Source organism: Orcinus orca, chromosome 11 (assembly GCF_937001465.1).
Source record: "Orcinus orca chromosome 11, mOrcOrc1.1, whole genome shotgun sequence".
Classification (NCBI taxonomy): Eukaryota; Metazoa; Chordata; class Mammalia; order Artiodactyla; family Delphinidae; genus Orcinus; species Orcinus orca.
Window position 1 is genome coordinate 87,259,184 of NC_064569.1, and position 14,419 is coordinate 87,273,602.

A 14,419-nucleotide genomic window follows, 5' to 3' on the forward strand; every position below is an offset into this window, starting at 1 on the left:
ACTAATGCATATAAAGGGGTCCACACAGGGCCTTGGCATGTTGTAAAAGCTCAATAAACAGAAGGTGCTTCGAGCACTTGCTTCTCCTTGTGTACCCCTAGTAGCTACCAAGACCTGCCTTCTCCCCATTCCCCTTTCTGCCCCTTCCCCCAGGACTGCATAGAAGAAAACATTTTATACAACACTTCCACTGTGTTCAGTCTTTTCAATACATAACCTCATAAACCTGTGATCTGGGTAGGATCATTCCCATCTTATACTTAGTGAAACTGCCACTCTGTGGGATTCAGTCACTGTACGTGCATCGGTTCGTACAGCGAGAGTATCTGAACTGAGGTTGTTATGGCACCAAAGCTAGTCCTGCTTTCTTTTTAATTTTTTTTCTTTTTAATTTTTATTTGTGGTACGCGGGCCTCTCACTGCTGTGGCCTCTTCCGTTGCAGAGCACAGGCTCCGGACATGCAGGCTCAGTGGCCATGGCTCACCGGCCCAGCCACTCCGTGGCATGTGGGATCTTCCCGGACCGGGGCACGAACCCATGTCCCCTCAACCACTGCGCCACCAGGGAAGCCCGGTCCTGCTTTCTTAAACCAGGCCATCGCCATACCAATTAAAAACATGCAGTTGTAATGAAGGTGTTGGTGGTTTCCCTTCCACACAGAGCTCTGACTGTCTTAACTTTGCCTCACAGTGCTCTTATCCACGTGGGCCTGAAGTGCACATACTTCCAATCCTCGTTTTCATTGTTTACTTGATGCTTCTTCCTTTGTTTCTCAAGATTTCCACCTGTGTCATTATTCTCTGTGCTTAGCACAGTGCAAAGCATCTTCCAGAGTGTCTCACACAAGTCAGTGCTTGATGAGTATTTACTTAAGATATAAATCAATTCCTCCTTCATATTCTGAGGAATGCTGCATCTCTTCCCCTGCTTTCTAGGAAGCCTGGCTCAAGACTCCATGCAAGCAAGTACTTGATAGATTAACTGCAGATGAACTGACACTCTTGAGCCCCTGTGAGCCAGGCATGGTGCTGGTGCCTCATTCATTTCTTTCTTACCCTCTCTCCTCTCAGCCCTTCCTCTTCTCTCCTCATTGATCTGCTCTTCTGTGCCAGGCACCGTCCTAAGTGTGGGGAATAAGGTACAGTCAGCTCTTAAGGAGCTTATATTATTTTTCCTAATCCTCACAGTAACCTCATGGGGTAAGTATTTTTAATATAGGAAGAAAATTGAGGTCCATGAGGTTAAGTAATTTGCCCAGGGTTGCAGAATTTACTTGGTCCCTTGTAAGGGGAGGATTAGAATTAGTGTCCTGCCGGCTCCCAAGGCCATACACCAAGAGATCCAAGAATCAAACAGAAAGAATGATAACAGGAAGGAACTAAAGAGTAATTCCTGGGAGGTGGGCATGATATAAAACTTACAATAGCTAAGACTTATTTAGTGCTTACCATGTAAACATTCTCTGTGCCTTATTCACTTAATTCTCATACAAACCCCATGAGGTGCTATTATTACCACTCCCATTTTGCAGATTAAAAAAAATTGAGGCTCAAGGAGGTTGAGTTGCTCACCCAAGGTCATACTTAAAGGAAGTCAGACTTGAACCTGGCAGTTGAGCTCCACGGTCTGTGTCCTTAACGACTACATTGTTATTCAAACAAACCAAAAAAGTGCCTTAGTCATAAACAGGTGCCTGGGACTCACGGTGGTTCCATGTATTTAGAACGTGCTCTGTGCCAGGCACTGTGCTCTAAGTACTTTCCATGCATTTGTTCACTGCAATCACACCCCACTAAGATGAGGTAGGCACATCATTATTACTCACATTTTACACAAGGGGACACTCAGGTTTAGAGAAGTTGCCTAAAGTCATTTCACTAGTAAGTACTAAGGCTGTAATTCAGACCATTCGTCTGTAGCTAGTTACGAAGCCCACATGCTTACTTTTCCTTCTCCTAGGTGATTCTCAGGAAATGATCCAAATAAAAGAAAACATTACCTGCACCAAGTTGTCCATTAAAACATTGTAAAAAATAGGAACATTAGCTCAGTGGAACACTGGGCACGTATTAAACAATGATGAACGTGAGGACTGTAGCAACAGAGGGGAAATCTCCATGATAGAATGTTGAGAGGAAAAGGAAGAGAAATTGTACATTCCCTGAGATTACAGTTCACATATGTGCACAGGTGCGCATGAGGCTGGGGAGCAATGCAGAAAAAGGACAAGTAGTTCACACATTAGAGGGGTGGGATTGTGGGTCAATATGTTTCTCTTTTCAACATTAAAAAGTATAATTTATTCGATAGATTAACACAGGAAAGAAAAAAGCGCTTTGCTTAAGAGAAGGATATTTTGTTGATTTATCTCAAAAGTGCAGGCTAGTTTGAAGTTTCTTTGGGTCCGGCAGCCAGGAGTGCCTGACTCTTGAGTTTTCGGAGGGGGAATCCACATCCTCTAATACAGGGGGTGAGAAGAAATGCAGAAGAAGTAAACAAACAAAAACCTAGGAAAGACAGTGATGTCAAGAATCAAATAATACCAGATGATGTGCGCAGCGAGTAGCCTTGGCTCCAGTAATCTTTTTCAGATTTTCTGTGTTTTAATAATATTGTAATAATAGCAATAGAAACAAAGAAAAAGTCTGCCAACATTGGGTAAGGGTAGGTATGCCCCCCCCACCCCGAGAAGTGGAGGGGGAATGAAATTTTTACAACCTGGTTATGCAATTATGTACATTAACTCTGGTGTTCCCAGAGATATTTTCAGAGCAGAGATTTCCTTTCACATTGAATTTATATTCGACAGGAGATGGCACTGAACACCTTAGCTTTAATTTTCTCTAGTCTCTGGAGACTGTTGGTGAGTTCATGATCTGTGAAATATCAGCACTGGTGCACCTTCAGGGTTCCCTCGCTAATTCTTGTATATTGCAAACAATGACACCTTAATTAATCTCTTTGCCCACTTTAGAGCTTTCTATATCGAGTTTTCCTGAAGTAAGAAGGAGCAGTAACATTCCTGAGCACATATTGTGTGTTTGGTGTTATTTTAGACACAGCTTAGTGCTCACAATGAGACTTTAAGGCATGTGTAATTGTGGGTATTACAGTATAAGTTAATGGTTAGGTCAGAGTCAGATTCAAACCCTGGCTCAGCTGCTTACTGGCTGTGTGATCTCGGGCAAGTCATTGCTCCCATGATGATGTTGACGAGGATGATGGTACTTCATTGAGAGGCCACGTTCCAGGATATGTCATTAGTGGACTCACTTGCATCATGCAGTGATTGAGACCCCAGCTGATGAAGAAGAGACATGGGGGCACTGGTCCCATGGATCGGCCAGAGGAGTGGATACAGTTAGCTAGAAGGAGGGCAGAGTTCTTATCTTTTCTCATCTCACTCATCTGTTCTGGTTCAAGCATCGAAGACTTAGACTCTTGCAGTGGCCTCCTACTAGGGGGACATTAAGTCCCAGTTTGCCTGGGACAATCCTGGTTTACACATATGGTCCTGGCAAAATTATTACTAACACTGCTTTTCAGTCTCAGAAAGGTCCAGGTTTAAATGATAAATGATATGGTCTCCTGCTTCCCTTTCCCTCCCCACTAAAATTGTGTTTAGTAGCCCCGGATGGAGCTGCCCACAGAGCTGATTTGTTTATGCCACACTCTACCCAAAAACTTTCAGAGGTTCTCAACCATCTACTGAATAGAATCCAGACTCCTTAACCCAGCCCTGAGTACAGAGGCAGGGCTTTTACGTGCACATGCCCCTTAGCATGTTCCAGAGTGCTAGTTATGCAGGATAGTCTCAGTAAACACATGTTGAATTAACACCTGAATGAATGTGTCCATTCACGCTCAGGCTGCCTGTCAATTTCTTGGGTGTGTCATTCTTCTGCCAGCTTCAGGGACTTTGCATATGCCATTCCTTCTGCCAGGAACACTCCTCCCTCTTTTCCCTGGGGTAGTAGCACATGTCTTCTTACTCTTTAGCTGTCAGTTTAATGCTGCCTCCTCTGAGAAGCTTCCTTGACTCTCACAGATTAGGTCAGACCTTTCTTTTTTTTCCTCTCCCCTGGCTTTCTTGGTAATTATGTCTCTATTTGTGTGATTATTGAACAGCTGACTTCTGCACTAAACTCTGACCTTCCATGAAGACAGAAACTGTCTTGTTCCCTGCTATGTCCCTACTGTGTAGCTCAGTGCCTGCAACACGCTACCACATAAATAGTTGATAAACGGACAGTGGGATGAATGAATGTAAGTCCCCTCACAGGCTGCCCTTTCTGACCCAGTGCAGTTCATGTCACCTGGTTAAAGCCTTCCAATCGCGTCTTGGCACACTTGGAATAGATGTGAAGTTCTTACTCCAGCCAGCAAACTTCGGGCCCTTCCTAACTTTCTGACCTCAGTTCGCACTGCCCTCCCCCTTCCTTCCTCTCCTCCACCATACTGGTTTCCTGGCTCTTCCTCACACCCTCCAAGCCCACTCCCACCTTGGGCCTTTGCAGTTGCCTCAACATCACCTCCTCCGAGAGGCCCTCAGTGTCCCTGCCACCTAAAACAGCGCCCCAATCTCTATCCCATTCCAGGGCTTCGTTTCTTTGGAACACTCATCATGCTCTAAGTCATCTTGCTTATTTGTTTTTGTCTGTCTCCACCACAGAATATAAGCTCCCTGAGAGCAGGGACCTTGCCTGCCATGTTCATCACTAGATCCTCAGAGCCTGGCAAACAGTTGGCACTAAATCACGGTTTGGTGGGCGAGGGAAGGAATAAAAGCAGCGGCAGCGTAGGGCTGCCCCTTGGAGGCAGGGCAGGGACCCCTTCCTGGAACCCAGCAGCCCCTAGGGCGGGGCCTGTGGTGTCGCCATGGCAACCCACTGACCTGAGGTACCTCCTGGAGAGGCCACAGCTGCCCGCCTCCTGGGCCCACTTTCCACAGCATCCTGTGTGTCACCACCACGGGGAGTCCCGGGGAGAGAGGAGAAGCAGCATCCTGGTGCATGGGGGGACGGGAGCAGGCCCCAGTGGCGTGGTTCTCCTTATAATGACCAGGGCCTGGGGGAGGGGACACCGGGGTGTGCTCCGGCACCTCCGGAGGGACCTGGGGCCCCGTCCTCCCTTGGTAGCTGCGAGTGTGGCATGTCAGCTCTTTCATGTAGCATTTCTAAAGCTGCAGGTTCCTAAAATAGGCCTCAGCACAGCGCCCCAAAAGACTGTTGATGTAAAGAGGATGAATAACGCCTTCTATTAAAACCCAGTGACACTTTGTAAGTCAGGCGGCGTTTTCTTCAGGTATTGCGTAAGTCAGAACTCCCTGTTCTCATCCAGTTCCTCAGAAACAAAGCTCATCGTGTTACTCCCCCACTGCTTAAAAATCATGGCTGGCTCCCAGCTGCCTGCAGGCTTCTTGGCCTGGTGGGTGAGGCCTTTGCAATCTGCTCCTAATGGACTCTCCCACTTGTCTCCCACCACTCTTTGGGTCACGGGTCAGTGGGCTCTTCACCTTTCTCAGAACCCATTTTGTGCCTTTGTCTGCGACGGTGGCCCTCTTCCCCAGAATGCCCTTCTTTCCTCCTTGGTCTGGCAGATGCCGACTCCTTTAAGGACCAGCTGAAATGCCTCCCCCCCACCCTCTGTGAAGCAGCCAGGCCGAGCTGGAAGCACCTTACTGTAATCTAGACGTACTCCTGGTTACTTGCTGGCTTAGCAAGGCAGGGTGCCGTGGTGACAGCAAACGGCTTTGGGGTCAGACAGACCTGTGGTGGTGACATCACCTACCTTCTCTGAGACTTTCCTCTTCACAGATCAGAGTTGTTCAGGTCTCTGTTTCAGAGCTGCTGGAGGTGAGCAGAGGTGAAGCAGAGTGACCAGCATGGAGAGGACACTCAATAAATGCTAAATGTCACCATTGCCGTCTGTCCCCATCATGGCTGTGAGCACCTGCTGGAGAGAGACCATGCTTTCCTCATCTTCCCACAAAGCCAAGCATGCTAAGTGCCTCACCCGTATCATTTCAGTTAATCTTTGGAGAAACCTGGGAGGCAGGGCTTCAGGAAGGTTCCAGAACCATCTCAGTGTTACATAGCTAGTGAGTTGCAGGTCTGGGATTTGAAATCCAGTTGTCCTAACCCCAGGCCCCACATTCTTCCTGGCCTGTGTCTGTCTTCTCTTTCATCTTGTACTGTCTACCCCATGGCCACTCCACATCAGCCCCCGGGCCTTCTTCCAGTTCCTTAAATAGGTCACACATGACCCCACCTCAGAGCCTTTGCTTTTGTGGTCCCCGCTGTCAGAACTTTTGAAGGGCTTTTTTGCTCCCTCACCACCCTCGGTCTCTGCTCAAATGCTGTTTCTTCCCAGAGGCCTTCCTGGGTAGGATCCCCCGTCCACCATTCCCTGTTCCTTCATTCTGCTTCACTTCATCACAGCCATCACCGCCAGCTCTGTGCCCAACACTGCTCCAGGCTCTTGGGAACTAGGTGCTGAACAAGATACTCAAGGTTGTTAGAACTTACAGTTTTAAGAGTGGGTGAAATCAATAATAAAAAAAGAATACATGAGCAACCAAGATACTTTCAGGTCCTGAGACCCTGGTCCCTCAGAGATATCCTGCTGTACTATATTGGCTTCCTGTTAAATAGCTTTTGTCCATCTCTTCTGTTAGAACTTTGCACTGAAGACACTTGATAACTATATATTTGCAAAATGAATGGATAGAGGGATGAGAGAGAACAACTAGCCTGTGCCCAGTAGGATGCAGCAGGAAGAATAAGCATAGGCTTTGGAGACTGAAGATCTGGGTTTGAATTCTGACTTTAGCACCTTTGAACTGGGTGACCTTGGCCACACCACTGCCAACAAGCCACTGCCATGTTCAGTATCCTTATCTGTAAAGTGGTGTACATTTCTGTCTCATGAGGTAGACTGTGAAGCTCAGATCAGGTTCTCCGTGTCAGTGTGCTCTGTAAACTTCAAGGATTACCTGCCTTTTGACAACTAAGTTGTCTCCTCCTGCCAGGCCAATATATGTTCATGAAGCACTGCTCTGAGTCTTGGACTGCCTTGGATATGCCATGCCTCCGATACAGCTACTTCCTGGTTGTTTTTGCTGCTGGAAAGGGAACCAAGTCTCCTAGGAAACCCAACAACCATTTATGGCTCATTCTATGAACTTGAGAAAGTCACTTCAGATTGGGGTTTCCAAATCTCCGATACGAAGTGGGGAGGAGTGAAGATTTGCCTCTAAGGAATGTGGGTTAAACTCCTTATAAGATGAAAATCTATAAGGCATTATCTGCATCCTCCTTCCTGCCCATGATCCCAGATGAATCAGATGAGGGATGCCTCGCAGCCCAGGAGCCTATGCTCACAGCCGTCAGTAAATCCTGTTGGGCACTTAGAGCAAGCTTGGCCCTTACTAAAAGGTCAGATGGTTTTTATGGATCAAGAATGAGGCAGTTGGGGGGCTTCCCTGGTGGCGCAGTGGTTGGGAGTCCGCCTAACGATGCAGGGGACATGGGTTCGTGCCCCGGTCCGGGAAGATCCCACATGCCGCGGGGCAGCTGGGCCCGTGAGCCATGGCCGCTGAGCCTGCGCGTCCGGAGCCTGTGCTCCACAGTGGGAGAGGCCACAACAGTGAGAGGCCCGCGTACCGCAAAAAAAAAAAAAAAAGAATGAGGCAGTTGGGAGCAGGAAGTTATCCAAGTGTGAACTGAGCTCTCTTTCTCCCGTGTTCCAGAGCACAGCGCCAATACTGCCACACTGATCACAGTATTAGAACTTTTGCTTCAAGCCTCAGTTTTCATATCAGTAAATAGAGATATTAAGACATACCACATTATATTGTTCTGAGGTTTAATTCAGACTGCATGTGTGAAAACTTGCGTAGTATCTGGCACACAGTAGGAACTTACTGTTGTTTTTTGAAGAAAGTAATACATTCAACAAACATGTCTTTACTGCACAATATCTGTGGGGCTAGGCACAGTGCCAGACACTGGGGACAGATGAACAAAGATGACAGGGTGCCTGCACTCATGAGCTGACGGAGTAGCACCTGCCTTGCTTTCTTGACGGCAACTAGAGGGCAGAAACCAGTCTTACGTATGTTTGTATCAGACTCACTTTACTACAGCTTCTTGCATCTAGACAGTACAAAATAAATTTTTGTTCAATTTTCCTTTATTTGGAAAATTGCCTTCGATGTGTTGTCCTTTTTCATGCCTTAGGTGGTAAAAAAGAAAATGATTAGGAAATTCTGTAGATACGTGAATGTACCTCCTTACATGCTGTGCATTCTTTGATGTCATGCGTGTCAATAAAGTAACGTCCATTGAGGCCAGACTATAGGAGAAACTTCATACCAGGCACTAGTGGAGAGTCAAAAGAAATAGAATAAAATGGACAGCATTCTTAAGATGTTTATGTTCTGAACTGAAGAGCCTGTTATGTATAATGAAGCCTTGCAAAGAAATATGTAAGTGAATTTAGCAAAAATTGTAATATGTAAGTTGAGTTTTAGCAAAAATTGTAATGCAAGACAGACTGTGATCAGTGCTGCAGTATTGGCACCATGTTTTGGAGATCATGTGGGACACAGGATAAGGAGAGCTCAGGGTGCACTTGGAGGCAGCGTTGTGGTTATGACCCGAGACTGAATGCTTGTCCTAACCCTACCTCTTACTAGCTGGGTGACTTTGGACAAGTCACCTAATCTTTCTGAGCCTTAGTTTTCTCATCTCTAAAATGTGCATAGTAAAAGAACCTACCTTATAGGGCTGTTATGAGGATTAAGTATGATGGTGTATGGAATGCATTTGCATAATGCTTATAAGTGCTCAGTATATGGTGGGCTTTATTAAGTCACTTAATGTATGTAATGAGTAAGATAGATGAACACAGTGCTTTATTAAAAATTCAGTATACCTGTCATTCTGGTTGAGTAATTCTTGATCTTTGCAAGACAAAAATCCATTATTAGTAGTTTTAAAGTATATAAAGTTTACTTCAGGTGACCCAAATAGAGGCCTTCCAATCCTGTGGAGCAACCTAACTTATGGGACACGAGTTTCAGATGCCACTGTTGAGGGTCCCCCTAGGGAAGAAGACAAACGTCAAAGGGCTCCAAGGCCCATGGCCTGTAGAGATATTTCAGAGTGTTGCATCCATGCAGTCTGGAATGCAAGACCTTTGAATGCACTGGAAACCCCCATGTCCAGAGCAATAGATGTGATGGTTCTGCTGTATTTGGCACTGCTCAGACCCCATCTGAACCCTCAGAGCTCATCCTGAGTGCCACATGTTCAAACAGACATAGAAGACAGCCAGAAATAGATGAACAGGATGGCAAAGAAGTGGGAACAATTTCTCCCAAGAAAGAGCTGAAACAAATGGAGTACTTTGACTAGAAAAATGGAGACAGGGACTTCCCTGGCAGTCCAGTGGTTGGGACTTCGCCATCCGGTGCAGGGGTTGTGGGTTCGATCCCTGGTCGGGGAGCTAGGATCTCACATGCCTCGGGGCCAAGGGACCAAAACATAGAGCAGAAGCAGTGTTGTGACAAATTCAGTAAAGACTTTAAAAATGGTCCACATCAAGGGCTTCCCTGGTTGCACAGTGGTTAAGAATCCGCCTGGTAGTTCAGGGGACACGGGTTTGAGCCCTGGTCCAGGAAGATCCCACATGCCGCGGAGCAGCTAAGCCTGTGAGCCACAACTACTGAGCCTGCGCTCTAGAGCCCGTGAGCCACACCTACTGAGCCCTTGTGCCACAACTACTGAAGCCCGCGCGCCTAGAGCCGGTGCTCCGCCACAAGAGAAGCCACCGCCTGCGCACCGCAACAAAGAGTAGCTCCCGCTCGCCGCAACTAGAGAAAAGCCTGCGCACAGCAACAAAGACCCAACGCAGCCAAAAATAAATAAATTAAAAATAAATAAATAAATAAAAAGGAAAAAGAAAGAAAAATGGAGACATGGTGGCTTCTCCCTATATCTGCCGTCTGCAACAGAGACCAAACTTACTCTGTGTTGCTCCTGGGAGCAGAGCTGGGTAGCAGAGTGGCTACAGGCATAAGCCAGGAGTCAGAGAGCCCTATGTGGGGGCAGTGGGTGGGGGAAGGGAGTACTTGGTGAGATTTCTTCTCTCTACCCTCTTGCCCTTCTGTAACCTTGCTTTCACCTTTCTCCAGGGTTGAGACTGGGCAGTGTGGGGAGAGGTGCAGCCATCAGCAAAATTCTTTGACTTGAACTCTCGTGGGTGGGTGTTGCCTCTCTTGGCCTACATGGTGCTCAGAGCCAGCTCTTCTCTGGAATGTTGCCATGAGTTCTTCAGAGCGTGTGCCCCACCAATCGCTGGGAAGGAATTCTCACCTGCAACAGTAGGCCCTTCCAGGACTCCAGCGATGACAGGCCTGATCTTGGCACTGGCAGATGGGTGAGAGGGAGAGTGTTGCCCTAGTTCCCTGTTTCTGATGAAAGAGGGTGGTGGTGTATGTGTGAATGTTGTGTGCCTACATGCACGTGAGAGTGCGAACGTGTGCATACCTAGCTGGGAAGACCAGGGACTGGCCCAGAACAATAGACATTGCTTTCGGTGGTGTGCTTTGGTGGAGGGAGGCACCGCAGATTTCAGGGGACGCCATCCAAAATCAGCCATGGCTGTTGCCAGGGAAAATGTGCCAGGACTTGAAAGGGTTAGAAGATCTGAGTAGAGACATTCTAGAGAGTTCTGAAAAGAATCCCGGAGATTTGTATCCAGATGTGGTTTTGCATAAGATGTGATGAGAAACACCCATCCTGTGCCATCACAGCTTTGAAAACATTACAGGCCATTTGTTTCTATGTTGTGCATTTGAAATCTGGAAGGGGGTAGCGTTTTAATGTTTTGAATCTCTCTGCAGCTCAGTGTTTCCTTAGAAATACCAGATTTCCATATACTCTTTAACAATCTGGCTCCTGTTCCTCCCCTGATATTTCTCTCCTACTTATTTACAATTTTGGAAGCAGCTTTTAAAAGAGCAGTTTGTTGGGACATAAAATACAAACCAAAACCCTAACATTTCTCCTTGCTGTTGACGTTTGCTTTCCCCTCACTACACAGCTTACTCGCCAGCGTTAGCATGGCTTCCTTTTACAATATGTTACTAAGAGCCAAGGAAAAGTAATGATCTTTTCCTTGGCTCTTTGAATTACGAGGCGTCACATTACTCGATGAAGCTTCAGTTGCTCTCTAGGGAAACTGGAGATGAAAATCCTTACTTCAGAGAATTGTCCAAATTCAATGAGATAACATATGTAAAGGGCCTGGCGTGTTAAAATAGGGGTTCAGTAGATGCTAGCTCCCATATTATAAAGAAGGCAGGGGGAGACAGCACTGTTCAAAGCACACATCCATAGGTATAGTCAGTTCTGCTATAATACCACATATGCATTCCCCCAAATCACCATCATTCTACAAAATTGCGCAATAAAAAGTACAGAGATCACTGGAATAATAAGCTAGGGGCACAACACTCAAAAACTTTGTCAGTGACGCATGGGAAAAAAGATAGGAACCTAATAGAAAGGATAGCACAGTTTTACACATGTTAAATGGTTAAGAGGCGCATAAATACAATAAATATGACACTTCACCTTGGACTTGAAGTTGCTTTTGAAGCGCTACGAATCCTTAATAGTTTTTTTTATAATACGTTTTTTAAAATTTATTTAATTTATTTATTTTTGGCTGTGTTGGGTCTTTGTTGCTGCACGCGGGCTTTCTCTAGTTGCAGCGAGCGGGAGCTACACTTCGTTGCAGTGCACGGGCTTCTCACTGTGGTGGCTTCTCTTGTTGCGGAGCATGGGCTCTAGGTGCGTGGGCTTCAGTAGTTGTGGCTCGTGGGCTCCAGAGCTCAGGCTCAGTAGTTGTGGCTTGTGGGCTCTAGAGCGCAGGCTCAGTAGTTGTGGTGCACGGGCTTAGTTGCTCCGCAGCACGTGGGATCTTCCCGGACCAAGGCTCGAACCCGTGTCCCCTGCATTAGCAGGCGGATTCTTAACCATTCTGCCACTAGGGAAGCCCTGAAGTTTGCTTTTGGAAGTGGACTTCAGAAGGGCTGCAGCTTGTGTGTTATTGTGAAATGTTAGAACGTGGGTTATCTGGGCAGGTGTGGCTCACAACCCACACTGTAAACTCAAGTAGCTGGTAGATGTTTGAGGTGTGAACACGTGTGCATTTTTGCATATTCCTACAGGGCTCAGTTCAGCTATGTGCAGTTTTTCTGCATTCGTTTGATGTTTTTTAAGGAAGAAATCAAGCATAAGCAAACAGAAAGTTTGTGCTAGGCACAAATTGTTCCCTAATGTATCACTTGCATTGAACGCATTGGTGTTTTCAAAACAAGCATTATAGCAGAAATGATGTACTTAGCTGATGCTGTGGAATAAATGAATGAATAGTGGGTGGTCTAGATCAGTGATCCCCAGCCTTTTCGGCACCAGGGACCGGTTTCGTGGAAGACAGTTTTTCCACTGATGGGGGTGGCGGGGGGGTAAGGGCTGGTTTCGGGATGATTCAAGCGCATTACATTTACTGTGCACTTTATTTCTATTATTATTACATTGTAATATATAATGAAATAATTATACAACTCACCATAATGCTGACAGGAGGCAGAGCTCAGGCCGTAATGTGAGTGACGGGGAGCAGCTGTAAATACAGATGAAGCGTCGCTCGCTTGCCCGCCTCTCACCTCCTGCTGTGCAGCCCGGTTCCTAACAGGCCATGGACCGGTACTGGTCCTTCGGCCCAGGGGTTGGGGACCCCTGGTCTAGATGATAGAATAAGCATTATGCTACATTGTGGAAAGTACATTTGTAGCCTTTGGAACTGGATTTTAAAAAATCCATGGTCTTCTGGATTTCAAAAGTAATGGATAACTATTACAGAGCTTTTGATGCCTCCTCCTGCAGTGACCTTCAGTCTATGCTTGGAAGAGCCCCTTCAGGGGTCGCTGGCAAAGGGTGGGAAGCTGCAAGGTTCCCTGCCCTCCGCTTCTTCAACCGGGGCCCTCAGGGTTGTATCTGCTTTTCTTTTTTGTTTTCTTTTGAAGAAAGGGTTCTGCTGCTAGTTTACAAGTCTCCAAACCACCACTAGTGATTCAGTTGACCAAATTTTGTTTTACAAACTAGTTCTCAGGAATGTATCTTCTTTTGAAAAAACATAATCCTCAGTTGGTACTATGAATACTCCAGAATTAGTAGAATTTGACCAAGAAATACTCAAGTGGGGCTTCAAATTACCATTTTGCCTCCAAACTACTCAGCCAAGTCTCATCAGCAATGGTGCACGCGGGGCTTCCTGTCAAATCCAACGCCAGTCTGGGCAGATCTCAGATGAAAGTTGATGGGCATTTAAATCTAGCGCATTGATGATGTTCTCTTCTCTTCACAGACACCAACAACATGATTTTCTTTCTTTTCATTTTTAGAGAGCTGGATTGAAAGATGTCTCAATGAAAGTGAAAACAAACGTTATTCTAGCCACACATCTCTGGGGAATGTTTCTAATGATGAAAGTAAGTGCTTGAAACTCATTCTTCCATGGTGTCCTGGATGCGGACTGTGTCCTGATGAGGAATGGTGCTTCTAGAATGCTAGACTGGGGCAAGTTACCTGAAACAAGAGGCTCTCCAGCCATTTATGAAATACCCCAGGCCCTCCCTGTAATATCCTGCAGTAAGGAGTGCAATGCAGTCAGGTGAACGTGGAAACTGAGGCCACGGCAAAAACTTGCCGTTTACACATTTTTATTGTCTGAGTCCCTAAAGACCCCATCTCAGTGATGCTCCAGTGGGAAAATGTGGACCTTGAATGGGAAAGGCCATTCCACGTAGATGTGGGTTTAAAGCATGTCATGGAACTGTTATTTTAGAGTCACAAATGTCCTTGGTGTTTGAAAGTAACAATTTCTCCTGGATCTTGATCTAGAGAATTGGTATTAATGGAAAGATACAAACTGCTCTGTTTACACCTTTCCCTGTGTTATGTCAGACTGGGGCTGTGGGTGCCTTATATTAAGAGCAGAAGACTACTTGGGACTTGTAATTGCTCCTAAAGCACTGCAAAAAGGGGGCAGCTTATTATAAAAGTCATTTCCAGCAGGGACAGAGTGTTTCTCTTGGTTGGTAAAGGGCATCTCCTTAGTTCAATTTTCTCGAAGATTCAGGGAATCTTCGTGGAAGATTTAGCCATACTGTTGTATGTCACAGTAGTTTTTCTTTTTCATTGCTGTATAGTACTCCACGGTATGCATATATCACAGTATACATATCAGTATAAACGTTGATGGATATTTAAATTGTTTCGAGTTTTTGACTGTTTCTTAAGCATCTCTGAACATTCTTTTTTAAGTGTATTTTATTGTGGTGGA

General features: G+C 46.1%; 1 protein-coding gene across 3 annotated transcripts in view; it reads left to right on the forward strand.

Annotated features, from left to right (window-relative positions):
- Nucleotides 1-14,419, forward strand: part of RFX4 (regulatory factor X4) — a 166,013-nt gene that overhangs the window by 12,936 nt on the left and 138,658 nt on the right. For all 3 annotated transcript variants that reach the window (XM_004269419.3, XM_033427560.2, XM_049694413.1), the window contains exon 2: nucleotides 13,479-13,565. In XM_004269419.3, coding sequence (XP_004269467.1) covers nucleotides 13,479-13,565 — 87 coding nt within the window. The remainder of the gene's footprint in view (nucleotides 1-13,478; nucleotides 13,566-14,419) is intronic.